The sequence below is a fragment of the Centroberyx gerrardi genome, chromosome 20 (assembly GCF_048128805.1).
Source record: "Centroberyx gerrardi isolate f3 chromosome 20, fCenGer3.hap1.cur.20231027, whole genome shotgun sequence".
Classification (NCBI taxonomy): Eukaryota; Metazoa; Chordata; class Actinopteri; order Beryciformes; family Berycidae; genus Centroberyx; species Centroberyx gerrardi.
Window position 1 is genome coordinate 23,267,176 of NC_136016.1, and position 14,597 is coordinate 23,281,772.

The following is a 14,597-nucleotide window of genomic DNA, read 5'->3' on the forward strand; positions in this document are numbered from 1 at the left end:
CCGGTCACCAACTCATGAAACCGGTCAGCAACTCAAGAAACCGGTCAGCAACTCATGAAACCGGTCAGTAACTCATGAAACCGGTCAGCAACTCATGAAACCGGTCAGCAACTCATGAAACCGGTCAGCAACTCAGGAAACCGGTCAGCAACTCATGAAACCGGTCAGTAACTCATGAAACCGGTCGGCAACTCAGGAAACCGGTCGGCAACTCATGAAACCGGTCGGCAACTCATGAAACCGGTCGGCAACTCATGAAACCGGTCGGCAACTCAAGAGACCGGTCGGCAACTCATGAAACCGGTCGGCAACTCAAGAGACCGGTCGGCAACTCAAGAAACCGGTCGGCAACTCATGAAACCGGTCGGCAACTCAAGAAACCGGTCGGCAACTCATGAAACCGGTCGGCAACTCAAGAAACCGGTCAGCAACTCATGAAACCGGTCAGCAACTCATGAAACCGGTCAGTAACTCATGAAACCGGTCAGCAACTCATGAAACCGGTCAGCAACTCAAGAAACCGGTCAGCAACTCATGAAACCGGTCAGCAACTCATGAAACCGGTCAGCAACTCATGAAACCGGTCAGCAACTCATGAAACCGGTCAGCAACTCAAGAAACCGGTCAGCAACTCATGAAACCGGTCAGCAACTCATGAAACCGGTCAGCAACTCATGAAACCGGTCAGCAACTCATGAAACCGGTCAGCAACTCATGAACCGGTCAGCAACTCAGAGACCGGTCAGCAACTCAAGAGACCGGTCAGCAACTCATGAAACCAGTCGGCAACTCAAGAGACCGGTCGGCAACTCAAGAAACCGGTCGGCAACTCATGAAACCGGTCGGCAACTCAAGAAACCGGTCGGCAACTCATGAAACCGGTCGGCAACTCAAGAAACCGGTCAGCAACTCATGAAACCGGTCAGCAACTCATGAAACCGGTCAGCAACTCAAGAGACCGGTCAGCAACTCATGAAACCGGTCAGCAACTCAAGAAACCGGTCAGCAACTCATGAAACCGGTCAGCAACTCAGGAAACCGGTCAGCAACTCATGAAACCGGTCAGCAACTCAAGAAACCGGTCAGCAACTCAAGAAACCGGTCAGCAACTCATGAAACCGGTCAGCAACTCATGAAACCGGTCAGCAACTCAAGAAACCGGTCAGCAACTCATGAAACCGGTCAGCAACTCATGAAACCGGTCAGCAACTCATGAAACCGGTCAGCAACTCATGAAACCGGTCAGCAACTCAAGAAACCGGTCAGCAACTCATGAAACCGGTCAGCAACTCATGAAACCGGTCAGCAACTCAAGAGACCGGTCAGCAACTCATGAAACCGGTCAGCAACTCAAGAAACCGGTCAGCAACTCATGAAACCGGTCAGCAACTCAGGAAACCGGTCAGCAACTCAAGAAACCGGTCAGCAACTCAAGAAACCGGTCAGCAACTCATGAAACCGGTCAGCAACTCAGGAAACCGGTCAGCAACTCAAGAAACCGGTCAGCAACTCAAGAAACCGGTCAGCAACTCAAGAAACCGGTCAGCAACTCATGAAACCGGTCAGCAACTCAAGAAACCGGTCAGCAACTCAAGAAACCGGTCAGCAACTCATGAAACCGGTCAGCAACTCAAGAGACCGGTCAGCAACTCATGAAACCAGTTGACGGAAATCCTTTAATTTTCTGCAACCAGAGAAATGTCTTGTTGGTTTAGGTTGACCGTGATTTTGTCACTTCCTCGTTGGTCGGGGTGGAAGTTGGCTGCAGCTGAACTCTCTTGAGCGACATCATCCATCAGCAGCCAATCACGTGTTCGTCTCATTATGTTCCGCCAATCACCGAAACGCTGAAGCCGGTCGGCCCAGATCGGCCTCCGGACATGGATGTGGATGTTAGTCTGAATGTACAGCTGTTCATCTCCATGTTTCTGTTTCTCTTTCCTTCAGTCCACTTCTGCACCTACAAAGAGAAGTTCATCAGTCTGTACTGCCGCCTGTCCTCCGTCCTCGACCTGGACGCCCTCATTACCCAGCAGGCACTGCGGGAAGCCATCACCGACAGCGAGGTGGCCACGGCCAAACAGAGGCACCAGCTCATCCTGGACTACATCCAGGTAGGAACACACAGACTGATCTTTACTGCAGGCTTGTGCTTCTTCCTCAAGAGTTTGCTTCAAAATGTCCTGGTTTGATGATGAAAATCTTCATGAAATTCACAATTTCATTATCAAAATCTTAATTAATCTTAATCTTATTTTTTTTTGTGGTTTCGTTCATGTTCAAAATATTAACTTAAAATTTGCTGTTTTCACGTTGAAGGATGATGAACCTTTGATTTTAAATTCACTGGATTCATCATCAAAAAATGAATTTAAAATTCTTAAAAAGTCTTAATTTAAAAGTTTATAACATGCTAATGTTTCCTTGTGTCATTTTGTACCATCTGTGTATTTTTGTGTATTTTTGATTAATGTTTTCTTGAGTCTGAAGTGAGGGCAAAGACGAATGTCCAGCCCTGGTTGGACAATAAAGTTCTATTCTATTCTCTTCTATTCTACTCTGCTCTACTCTATTCTATTCTACTCTACTCTACTCTACTCTACTCTGATGTGGTCGTACTGTATAACGTTTGAGAGAGAGTGATCAGTTGTGTTAATAGATGTGGGAAAAATTCCTTAAAGTGGAGTTCTGCTACAGCTGAAAGTGTAGATACATGAAATAAGTAAACATCTGCACTTCTGACTCAATGAACTGGAACTGAGTTTTATTCGGTCTGGTCGTATTCAGCCTGGATGTCTGGCCACGCGGCTTCTGCTACTGTACATATTCATACAAGATTTATTAAAGCTGATTAAACCTAGAAGTCGCTGCTCGGACTTTCAAGTCAGCTCCTTGTAAATGTGACTGTGGCGTGAAATAGTAGACACTAATCAGACATGAAATACAAATACAAGTCATATTTCAGCGCTCATGAAAAAGAATACTTTAATAGAACTCATTTTCAATATTTTCATATCCATGTTTTCTGTGATAAATAACCCCGGCAACACCAAAAGAGCGAGGCGGTGTGAAAACAACGGAGTCGGTAATCCAATTTGAGACGTTTATTGATGCAATAAAGTCTAACTGCTGGGAGTATTAGCTGTTAAATAGCTTGTTTTTGTAGCGTTAAAGAAGTCCATAACTGGCTGGTTGCTCCTCTGGTGTCAGAAGTCCAAAGCATGAAAGCAAACCCATCTGGAGTTTTCCTGTGAAGAGCTAGCCCAGCGCTAGCCGCCACTGTTAATGGAGACCGACCACAAAACCACAAGGGTGCTCTCCGATCGCAGCGCGCCGAGAGGTGCTGCGAGTGTGTGTGTGTGTGTGTGTGTGTGTGTTTACGTGTGTGTACCCATCTGTCTAGCTCTCTGTCTGTGATTTTAAAGCTCGGAAAAAAGTGGCCCCCTAACCACAAATTGCTCAGTGCAAGAGAGAGGGAATGGCAGGGGAAAAAATAATACCAATCATGAGAGCGTGTGTGTGTGTGTGCATGTGTGTGTGTGTGTGTGTGTGTGCGCTGAGCTGAGCAGCGCAATGTGTCTCTCATTAAAGAGAGCGAAATGTTAATGTGAAGGGCAGAGTGTGAAAAGGGCCACGTCTGTCAAGTCTGAGATCTTGCTATTCGCTTGGCACGTTCACGCACTCACACACACACTTTACACACACACACCCATGTCTCAGCATGTCTAATCTGGGAGGTCCTGACAGTGTGTGTGTGTGTGTGTTTCTGGGGGAAAGTGGGTTAGTGTGAGGATGACGTGATGCCGTCTAATTGTACAGTTTGTTTAGACTTGCCACGTGTTGATAGAGGAAAATATTCTGCGTGCGTCTCAGACGGCAGCAGCAGACGGTGTCTTCGCCGCGTCGAAGCGTCTCACAGCTGACGTGGGATTCCTCACGGCGGCGGACTCAGAGCCGCACGCTTACGGATAAAACGATTTGTTTTTGCTAGATATTAGATACAGAAACATTTGCTGTTGGTTGCATTAGCTGCAGAAACAGGAAGGTTCAGCGGCGAACCAGGAGGAACAAAATCTGTCTGTGGTGTCATACGGAGGAAATTCACATCCATTAAATGTATATATGATGAGCTGCTTTTTAGCAACATGACTTCTTTTTATTATAATTTCTGAAAGATGAAGTTGAAAGATTTGAGATTTGTGTCTGCAGGATAGATGAAGAGCTTGAAGAGCTGCTGACACTAACAGAGTTTCATCAGTGGAGAGTTTTAGTGTCCCATGATGGTCTGAATGCTGCTTCAGAATGAGGCTTTTCCACCCTGATGAGAAGAAAACTCTAAGGGGGAAACACTGAATAACCTACTTGTAATTATTGGTATGAAAATGGTCAAATTTACTGAACATCGGCAAAGAATATCGGCCATCGGCAACTTCAATACAAAACTATCAGTATTGATATCAGCCTTCAAAAGCCCATATGGAAACCCCAGCAGCCGTGGTACAAGTCCAACATCTGCACTGTTGTCTCCTGCTACCCAAGAGGATTGAAATAATCAAGTTTTATTTTATTTTCAGCCCTCTGAAGTTACAAGGAATGTGAATACTGTGACTGGTTGAGGGATATTAGAGTTTTGATTTGAAACATTGAAATTTAAAATTTTGTATAACATTCAACAGAGAGGTGTCGGCTGTAGTGATGCAGGACAGAATCAGGTCAAATGCATGAAGAGGGACGGTAACCCTTTAAACTACAGGCTGTTAATTGACTGGAAATAACTAAGTAGATGTAATAATTATAGCATCACAATGACTGGTAATTACTGAAAAAGCTGCTTTTACCAGCTATTACTTAATTACCTAACCCTAATAACAACTAGTCATTACAATAGAATTACTGGTAAAAGCATCTTTTTTTTACGTGTTTATTACCCAGTAATTACCAGTCATTCTACTGCTATTACTAGTTATTACGTCTATTTTACTTGGATATTACTTAGTTATTTCCAGTCATTGCTGCATAATTAACAGCCTGTAATTTAAAGGGATACCAGAGGGACTCTCACACACATGCACACACACACTGTTGCTTCCTATGTATTCCTGCTCATAAACCAGGTATCATGTTTGACCCTGGTCTCAGTCCCTCTTGACGCTCACCTTCATCTCATCTTTAATATTATCGTCCTCCTGCGGCTCCACTCTGCTGCAGACTAATCAAATCTAAAGATGTTTGTCTTCAATGGGGCAATTTCCCCGTGCAAGTGAGGAGGAAGAAGTCCTTTTTGTCTTGCTCTATTTGGAGCCGGGGCTCTGAAGCCTCCTTTGCTGTCAAATCCACTTAAGTTGTCCGCTCTCAACTCTGGATCCTGCACCTGAGGAAGAGAGAGGGATGAGAGTTGGCATAGAGAGAGAGAGAGGGAGAGAGGGAGAGAGAGAGAAGGGACAGTGCGTCAGTTTGCGTCGGACCTTCGTCTTTGCGATGACTTTGGTTCCAAGCTGGCGTCTCATAGTGTGAACGCTGTCGGGAATTGATGCAGTGTCCATGGCACACTGGCTAATCTTATATACACAGTAAGACACACTCTCTCACACACACACACACACACACACACGGCCGTGTCTCGGGGAAGTGACGCTGAGCAGAGCGGGTGGCAGCGCTGCGTACGTCTTTGGAAACCTTCTGTGTCTCTTCCTCTGTCTTCCAGTAAGGTGCTTCACCCAACCTGCTCGCTTCGCTTTGTCCTAAATCAGCGCTCTGCAGAGCTGCTGTCAGCTGCTGAGCGACTGCAGATGCGGCTCTGCTTGGCGAAGCCGTGGAAATTTCCTTATATTAAGCGCACTATATCAAGGTTATTGACCGTGCAGAATTTTCCTCTGAGAAGAAGAAGCGTGCCAGCCTGCCCAGCGCCAGCCTTCCCTCACAACGCTGACTTCTTCTGCTCGTCAGTTTGCATGGAAAGGCGAGCTTGTTGGGTTTCTCCACAGTTAATCCCAGTAGTGTAGAAGAGCATGATTGAATCAGACTGAAAGTTAAAGGTGTCGCATTATTAAACATCAATATATCAGTCCAATTAATTGTGAAACCTTGGAATAATCACTGTAAACCAGTGAGTCCGTGTCGATTGATCTCCTCTCTCTCACTCCAGTAGTATTGTTAGTTCTAGTGTTCCTCCACATTAAGACTACATTTCCCATCAGCCCCGTTGCTTCCCGCCCCCGCTCCCCCTCCCTGAAGAGGATCAACATGTTGGAAGTGATTTCTCCATCTTCCTTTCCCTCCTTCCACCATCTGCTGCCAGAAACTCTTTCAGCTTTAGCTCCGTTTGCTCTGGAAGAACAGAAGAAGAACCTCTTCCTGTTTTGTGCCGTAAAGCGATCCAGCAGATTTCCCTCCAGATCCACCAGGTGGAGAAACTATGGAAGACGGTATATCTCAAATGTCATAAAATTAATGTGGGTCTGATTTATTTCTGTTAAAATGTTACACATAGCACCTTTACAACATTTTTTACAATTGAAGCTACATTACCCTGAATCTTTCTACCAGCCAAAACGATAAAGGAGAAGAAAGAAATATGCCTAAACCAACCTAAGATACTGTGTGTGTGTGTGTGTGTGTGTGTGTGGTGTCTGTAGCTGGCACTAATTGCTGTGCCAGACAGTCGACAGTCGCCTAATTGCTGTTTAAACAAGTTGTCAAGCTTCATTATAAGATAGAGTTCACAAAGGATCGTGGGGAGACTTCTTCATGTTTTTTCATGTTATCTAACTGTCTGATATGAAAGGAAAAACAATCAGATACAGCCACCATAGAACCAAATTAGTAGATTGTGACACAAAACTCATATGTCTCTCAACCAGCTAGTCACCAGACCATTCCTTTTAAAGCAGCTTTACACGTCGGAAGCCCCAAACGGCAGCGAAAGGGAACTGCATGAATTATTGGAACTTCATTACCCAGAAATCCCGTGCAGTGATGTCAGTAAACGACACGCAGCTCACTCATGTTTACCAAGCGGCCGGTCTGTGCCAAAGGAAACCAAAGACACGAGAGAGGAAACGAGTTTTGATTCGTCCCCACCAATTTCCCAACAACGACCCTACCGACAGAATTTAATTTGGGAAAATATGGTGAATCTACGGCATCTCAGTTGGGACACTCTTCTCTGTTGCAGCTTCACTTTGCGGTTTAGCCTGATAAGAAAGGTGGATTTTCACATCTTGCCTTAACTTCCAACACCTAAAAAAGAGACCAAACCTTGTATTTTTCAAACAATTCCTTTTTGGGACGGAGCAAAATTGCAGCAGCAGTTCAACAAGCATGCAGTAAGAAAGTGGGACTTCTGTATGAACTGTGTCGACCCTCCAGAGTGTGTGTTTTAACAATGTTAAAACACACAGTATCTGCTCCCACCGACCACATGGCTCCGAGTGAGGCGGGCCGACTCGGTTTTCTGTCATTTCTTTTTTTCGTAAATAAACTAAACACCGAAACGTAAAGATTCCCTCTGCGGGACGAGCAGGAATCTCCTTCATGTTATTCCCTCTGTCCCCCTCTCTCCCTCTCTGCCACCGGAGCCTCGGCATTCTTTCCAGCCGAGTCATCCCTAGTGTCAGTCTCCCTGCTGTGTGTGTGTGTGTGTGTGTGTGTGTGTGTGTATGTGTGTGTGTGTGTCTGTCTTTGGCACTAAGTGCTCTCCTGCTCTGTGTCAGACAGTCGCCTAATTGCTGCTTAACGTTTTGTCATGCTTCATTCTCTTCAAAGGCACACACTCACACTCACACACACACACACACACACACACACACACGCTAACACACTCATCACTCACATACGCCTATTATACATTCCCTCATTTACACATGCACAACATATCATAGTCTACACACACACACTGAAGTAGTCAGTCACACACACACACACAAACATAGAGATCAGAGAATTAGAGACATCTGTAATCATAGTCTTCATGGAAGAAGAAGAAGAAGAAGAAGAAGAAGAAGAAGAAGAAGAGGTAGAAGAAGAAGAGTGATGTCTTAAAAACAAAAGAAATACCATAAAATTTCCAATAAAGAGCAGGTCTCTAATAGTGGCCTATTTGAGCGTAATTAAATCCACACAGTTGATGTGAACAGGATTATTCTCGGTGTAGAAGAAGCTGCAGTGCGGCCGACGCTGTGCGGCATGCGGCACATGACACACGCGTGTAGGCGTGTTGTCACTTTTACAAACACACTTACAAACACACTTTTAAAAGTGTGTTTTACAAACACACTTTTACAAACACACAGCCGCCGCATCTAGGTCAGCTCCACCGCCACGTTTTTACTCATGTACACATTTCAAATCAGGCTCAGGTGTTCACTTGAACAAATAATTCTCTCTTCTTCATGAAACTTAGTTGAGGAAAACCTGTGTGTGTGTTGGTGGTCTTAACTTACTACAAACTCACAAGTAATTGTAGATTTATATCAGTTTATTTCCTCCACCAACCAAAGCTGAAAGGAGGTTTTGTTTTCCCCGCTGCCCCGTCTGACTAGAAATCTCAGAAAGTTACAAACGGATTCGGCTGAGATTTGGTTTGACGGGTCGGACAGGTGGATTTTGGCGGTGATCCATATCTGGGAATAGATGATTTTCATGTTCATGTGCTGGTGGTAAATCATCCGGGACTTCAGAGTCAGCTGCTTTCACGTGCTATTTTGTCAGAAAATCAAACGATGAACAAACAGAAACCGTTAGGGACGCTGCAGCTTTGACAGACGGAGAATTGTTCAGTGTTGGTGGAGGTTTGTGCTTTAGCAGTATGTATATATGATGTAGTGTGGTATATGACATGTATATGATGCTATGTAACGCCCTTTGAGACTTGTTTGTGATAAAGGGCGATATAAATAAACAAGACTAGACGAGGCTTTACAGAGTGCCTTCTATATTCTTTTTTAAACGTTTTTATTGTCTCTATGAATAATGGCAACACCTTATATAACTTAGTGTGTATTACATAAGTTGTGTCATTTGATTTCTTTTATTCACCTGTTTTTTCCCTGTTTTTTATTTTAACCTTGATGTACCTCTAAAGGAAATGTAACACAGTATTTGCTTTGTGACGTTCTGAAATGCTTCGACAATATTGCTTCTCTTCCATTCATGCCAATAACATCTTATATGAATTGATCTGAATTCATTCAGAAGATTGAATAGAAAAGACGTGTTATGTAGCCAACACAGATAATGACCGTGTTCTGATTAAGATAATCAGCCAGAGGCGATTAGTAGTATAAATTGTTAGCTGTAAGTGTAAACTGAAAACGTAGGGCGTGTGTGTGTGTGTGTTTTACAAGCATCACTGGCTTTCTGACTTATCCCAGGTGTGTGTATGTGTGTGTGTGCGTGTGTGTGGGCGATGGAGAGAAACGCTGCAAAGCTTTTCTCTGTTCCACCTCATGGCCTCAAATGATAGAAAAGTATCTATTCAGCTCAGTCTGCAGTGGAGAAAGAAGCTTCATACATTATTCATAAATGTCCTCTTTCTATTCAAAACATATTAGCAGTGTGGTGCTTTTCAGCCACAAAGGCCAAAGCTGCAGCTCAAGCTTATTTAAATGGAGACTTGGAAGGTATTTTTTTATATTGCTGTCTGTTATCACTTCTCCTTGGTATTTAAATTCAGTCAGTCCGTTGTATTTAAACTCAATCACGACTCATATTTCCACGCTGCCATCTTGCCCTCGGTCTCAGTAATGGTGCATCAGGATTGTTACCGAGCTGAAGTTTCCCTTAAGTGCCTCCATTTTGCTTCTGTCAGTATAAAGCACAGTTCAAGAGGCTCTCGTGTGTATATATGTGTGTATGGATGCTTGATACACTGCAAAAAACACCAAGCTGTCCAGTGATTTTCTCGTCTCCAGACCTATCAGCTTATTTCATGATATTTTCAGTCAAATTCTCTCACTCATGTCTAAATGAATGTGGTAATGATTGTTTAAATATGGAGAAGTTCAGCTCTGTCCCGTCCCGTCCCGTCTCCCCCCCCTGCAGCAGCTGGACGAGATGTGGCGTGACCTGCGCTGGATCACGGACGCCCTGCAGTACGCCCGCTACAGGCAGCCCCGCGGCGGCGTGCCCGTCACCTGCCTGGTGGCCGCCAGCGCTCCGGAGAGCGAGTCCGGCCCGCAGAAGACCGACTCCACCTCCTCCACCATGGACTACCTGCCCACACCCTCGCCCTCGCCCGAGCTCCGCAGGAGGAAAGCTGTCAGCGGTGAGTGACGTGAAACACACAGACACACACACACACCAACACACACTAAAAACAGCTAAATTCTTTATTTCAGAAGTAATTGCCTCATATATTCCTATATTCCTTTTACTGCTCTTATAGCTCTTTTGCTCTGGTAGTGTTTTAAAAATGTCACGCTCACTCTAATTATATGTGTGTATGTGTGTGTGTGTGTATGTGTGTGTGTGTGTGTGCCTGCCTGCTCCCAGACTCCCAGCTGGGCTCAGATGAAGACGGTTCCTCGGAGGTGTTTCTGCCGACAGACAGCGATTACGACTCCAGCGACGCCCTGAGCCCCCGCGAGCTGGACCTGCTCTACTCGCCGCCCCAGGACCTTTCCCAGCAGGCCGTGCACTCGCTGGGTGGCAGCGCCCCGGATGTGCTTCAGATCCACGAGATCAGGTAGACAGCAGCAGGGGGGGTGCAATGCAGCGGTTTTCAAAGTGGAGTTCGGGGTCCTCCATGGGGTCCTTGAGGGGGTCCAGAGGGTTCCCACAAAATGAGGAATAGTTTGAATTCACCTTAATTTAAAGGTGCTACATCAAGAAATCATCACCACATTAATTTTGAGACTTTAGTATAATTACTGTAAACAAACCAGAGCATCAGTGTCAGCCTGTCAGCCTCTCTCAGCCTCTACTCTGCATCCTCCATAGTTTCTCCACCTGGTGGATCTGGAGGGAAATCTGCTGGATCGCTTTACGGCACAAAACAGGAAGAGGTTCTGTTCTTCCAGAGCAAACGGAGCTAAAGCTGAAAGAGTTTCTGAAAGATGGTGGAAGGAGGGAAAGGAAGATGGAGAAATCACTTCCAACATGTTGATCCTCTTCAGAGAGCGAAAGAGAAAACAAAAGAAACGCTAGCATTAGCAATAGCACTATCATGAGATAGAGGCGACCAAGCGTCTGCACCATGGTCTCATTTGTTTACAGTAAATATACCAAGGTATCACAATTAATTTGACGATGATATATTGATGCATAAAACTGTTATACATAGCACCTTTAAATCTCTAGAAAATAACCCATTTAGAGAATGTATAAGAAACACTATTCTAATCTAATTATCTTCCTGTATAGACAGTATAGACCGTTTTACAATTCAATACTAAATCAATTAGAAATCCTCCTGTATTGGGGTCCCTAAGACAAAATCTTATCAAAGTCCGTGGCCTAATGTCTGTCTCTGTGGGGGTCTGAGCATTTGAGACCCACTGGTGTAGTGAGTCAGGAGACTGTCCTTCAACTAAAAGTCCTTTATAATGAGATGCTTCCGGCACTCTCTCTGTAGTTCAATGGATCACTCTCTCTGTAGTTCAGGTCAATGGATTCTGGATATTTTAATGGTAAGTGGCAATTTATTCCACTCCATGGCCCCAGCACCACAGGAGGACAAGTGTATTTATACACTAAAACAGGTGGATCCTTAGCTCCCCCCACTCTCCTCCACTCCTGTTCCTACTGGCTCTTTACATCTTTTCATATCCGTCCCCTTCTCTCTCTTCCCCTTTGTCTTCATAAAACTGCCTCTTTCCTTTTCACTCCTCTGACTTCAAAGACCTGCTTGCATCAGGCCAGCCACTCACCAGAGGATTATCGGGCCAATTAACACCGTATTTGTCCGTCCCGTTTAGTCGGAGGGGAAACTCTGATCAGAGGCTTGGCTGGGGCCGATGGTCAGCACAGATTATCTGGAAGTGTGAAGGATTTACAGATTCAATCTGAGCAGACTGATCTGAGCCGCCCTGATTATTTATTATTTATGACCAGACATCTGCAGGATCTGAAGTCCTGTGTCCTATTTAAGGTCCTTGAAAACAAAAACTTTGGGAACCTTTGTCCTAAATTACTAGTCTTAACTACTGTGACCTTTTTTTCTGACACCGCCATCTCACTGAAACGTGTACAGTTCATGTTGACTGCGTCTCTCCAGACACAGCTTTATGCAAATTCTCTTTTTGTGCGTTTTCTTTGGGGGTTTTTTCAGTAATTGCATATTAATGCACGTTGGATCGCGCAAACTCCTGTGAATTTAATAGTGACGTATCAGGGGTCAGTAGGATATTCTGTTTAATTGTTAAGTGTGCGATGCCCCAGTATATTTAAATCAGTCAGGATTTTAAAAGTCTTCCAATGTGTCCCTAGCCTAAGAACCTTAAAGAGTAACTAAACCTCAAACCCAAATCTGTGGTGAAGCCTGACATCTAATGGTGAAAAGTAGGGTACTGAACTGACCATCTGCTATTGGCTGATCTTTGGTGCCAGGTGATGTCACCTTCTATAGAGTACAACGACGTTTACACCACAGAACCACTTGCTCCCTGTCGACATGCGGGTCCCAGTCATGAGTTTTTAAAGCTGGTTAGGATTGTTAGGAAAGTCTTCCAGTCTGTCTGTAGCATTAGTTGGTATTTGTAAATCTAATGGATCCTTTCACTCTATCTTTTTTAGGTACAGCGTCTGTCCGCCCAAAGACCTCCCCCTCTCGCCGGTGATGACGGATCCCCACTCTCCATCTCTCTCTAAAGACGCTCCTCTCTCGCCTTCCCTCCTCCCCCACACCCCTTCTCTATCCAAAGACCTCCCCCTCTCTACCTCCAGTCTGCCTCGCTCCCCGTCGCTCACCAGAAACCTCCCCCTCTCCCCGTCCCTCCCCCTCTCCCCCAGATTCTCCAAAGACCTGCCGCTCTCCCTGCCCCTCTCCCCGGGACTGTCGGACACCACCAAGACCCTGGAGGGCCTCTCCCTGTCCAAGAGCCACCCGGACGGCAAGCTCCCCGCCACGCCTCTGAGGGCCCTGGCCAATCCCCCGGCCAAACGCAAACTGCTTTCCAGGAGCCACGGCGGCCAGTACTTTAGCGGGCCACAGCGCTGGCTCAGGGGCCACAGCGGCGAGAGCCACACCGGATCCTTGTCTGAGGGCGTCTACACCAAGCAGAGGGACCCGGACCTGCCTCTACTCGGGGATCTACCCTCCCCGCAGGGCAGCACCTACATCAGCCAGGCCTCTTGCGTCCTGGAAAGCCGGAAAGGCCGACACCGGGAGCCGAGGCCCCACGTTCGTAGGATCTTCGTAGAACCCTGCAAGGAGACGTCGCCGGGCCACGAGAGCAGGGGCTGGAGGGAAGAGGAGGAGGAGGAAGAGGAGGAAGAAGGGATGATAGAAAGGGTGAGAGCTGCCGGCGTGTCGGTGGTGGTGGCGGAGGCGGAGTCTGGAGGGGAAGGGGAGGAACCAGAAGGAGCCACCGCCCAAGATGTAGACTCAGACGACCAAACCAATGCACAGGTTTCAGAGATACTCAGTAGCACGCTCTAGGGTTGGACCGCGCTTAAGGAAGCAACACTTTGGATTGGATAACAAAAGACACAGACACTTTTGGACAACTGGTAATTAAAGCTACACTAGGCAACATCTTTCTGTAAAAATCCGTCTTATCAGCCGTAATTACAGTGTGGCAGAGCGTCCCATCCCCCTATTTGAGACCGTAGATTTGCCCTTTTTGCCCAAGTGCCCCAAACATAACCGCGAAATATGAAACTTTCTCCTAAACAGCAGCAAACAAGCGCTCTGTCTAGAGAAAGCTGAGTTCACCAATGATGGTTGAACCTCTTCACTCCCACCAGCCACTAACAAGAAGAAATGTAGGTCAGTGGAGTGTGCAGGTTACTGACGTCACTTGATTTATGGGTAATGAAGTCCTTCAAACTATAAAAAATTCAAACCGTTATCTCTCACTGCCACTTGGGGCCGCCACAGTGCAAAATTGCCTAGTGTAGCTTTAAAGTGATATTCCACTTAGTTTTAACATGGGGGTTATTCGGCACTTGACTGCCATGAAAACCAGAATATAACCTACTCACCAAGATCAGATGCAGCTGCACGAGTTTTTAGCATTCAGATTTTTATTATTTTATTTGAATGAGGCCACGAAAATAACCTGAAAACTGACATTTAACACGTTTGTGAACAGATTCAACAACAAATCCTGCTTTTAAGACAACAAAGTCCATGGTCTACACTAAAATTTGTATTTAAAAATAAAAGTAGATCTGGCCTCCCAAAGAGGAAGTATCTCTCCTATATGGTGTTCTTCCACTATGTTGGACCAATGAGATAGCTTCTTACTAGTGCATGAGCCATTGTGCATTGATCCCATTGGTTCAAAATCATCTCTGTAGCAACTCTTCATTTGGAATAATGCTTGCGAGAAGTCTGTCTATCAATAAAAATGCTATTTGGCGAAATTCTGTTCTAAAGCGTTGCACCAATAGTCAATTGAAAATGACAGTAGCAGGATCTGTTGTTGAATCTGTTC

The 14,597-nt window shown here is 45.5% G+C and overlaps 1 protein-coding gene across 1 annotated transcript in view; it reads left to right on the forward strand.

Moving 5' to 3' along the window:
• Positions 1–14,075, forward strand: part of ankfn1a (ankyrin repeat and fibronectin type III domain containing 1a) — a 67,919-nt gene extending 53,844 nt beyond the window's left edge. Inside the window, exons 15-20 of the mRNA XM_071904160.2 lie at positions 1,948–2,114; positions 10,042–10,264; positions 10,492–10,684; positions 12,733–12,761; positions 12,990–13,450; positions 13,487–14,075. Of these exons, the coding sequence (XP_071760261.2) occupies positions 1,948–2,114; positions 10,042–10,264; positions 10,492–10,684; positions 12,733–12,761; positions 12,990–13,450; positions 13,487–13,597 (1,184 nt within the window). The 3' untranslated portion in view covers positions 13,598–14,075. The remainder of the gene's footprint in view (positions 1–1,947; positions 2,115–10,041; positions 10,265–10,491; positions 10,685–12,732; positions 12,762–12,989; positions 13,451–13,486) is intronic.
• The last annotated feature ends 522 nt before the right edge of the window (positions 14,076–14,597 follow it).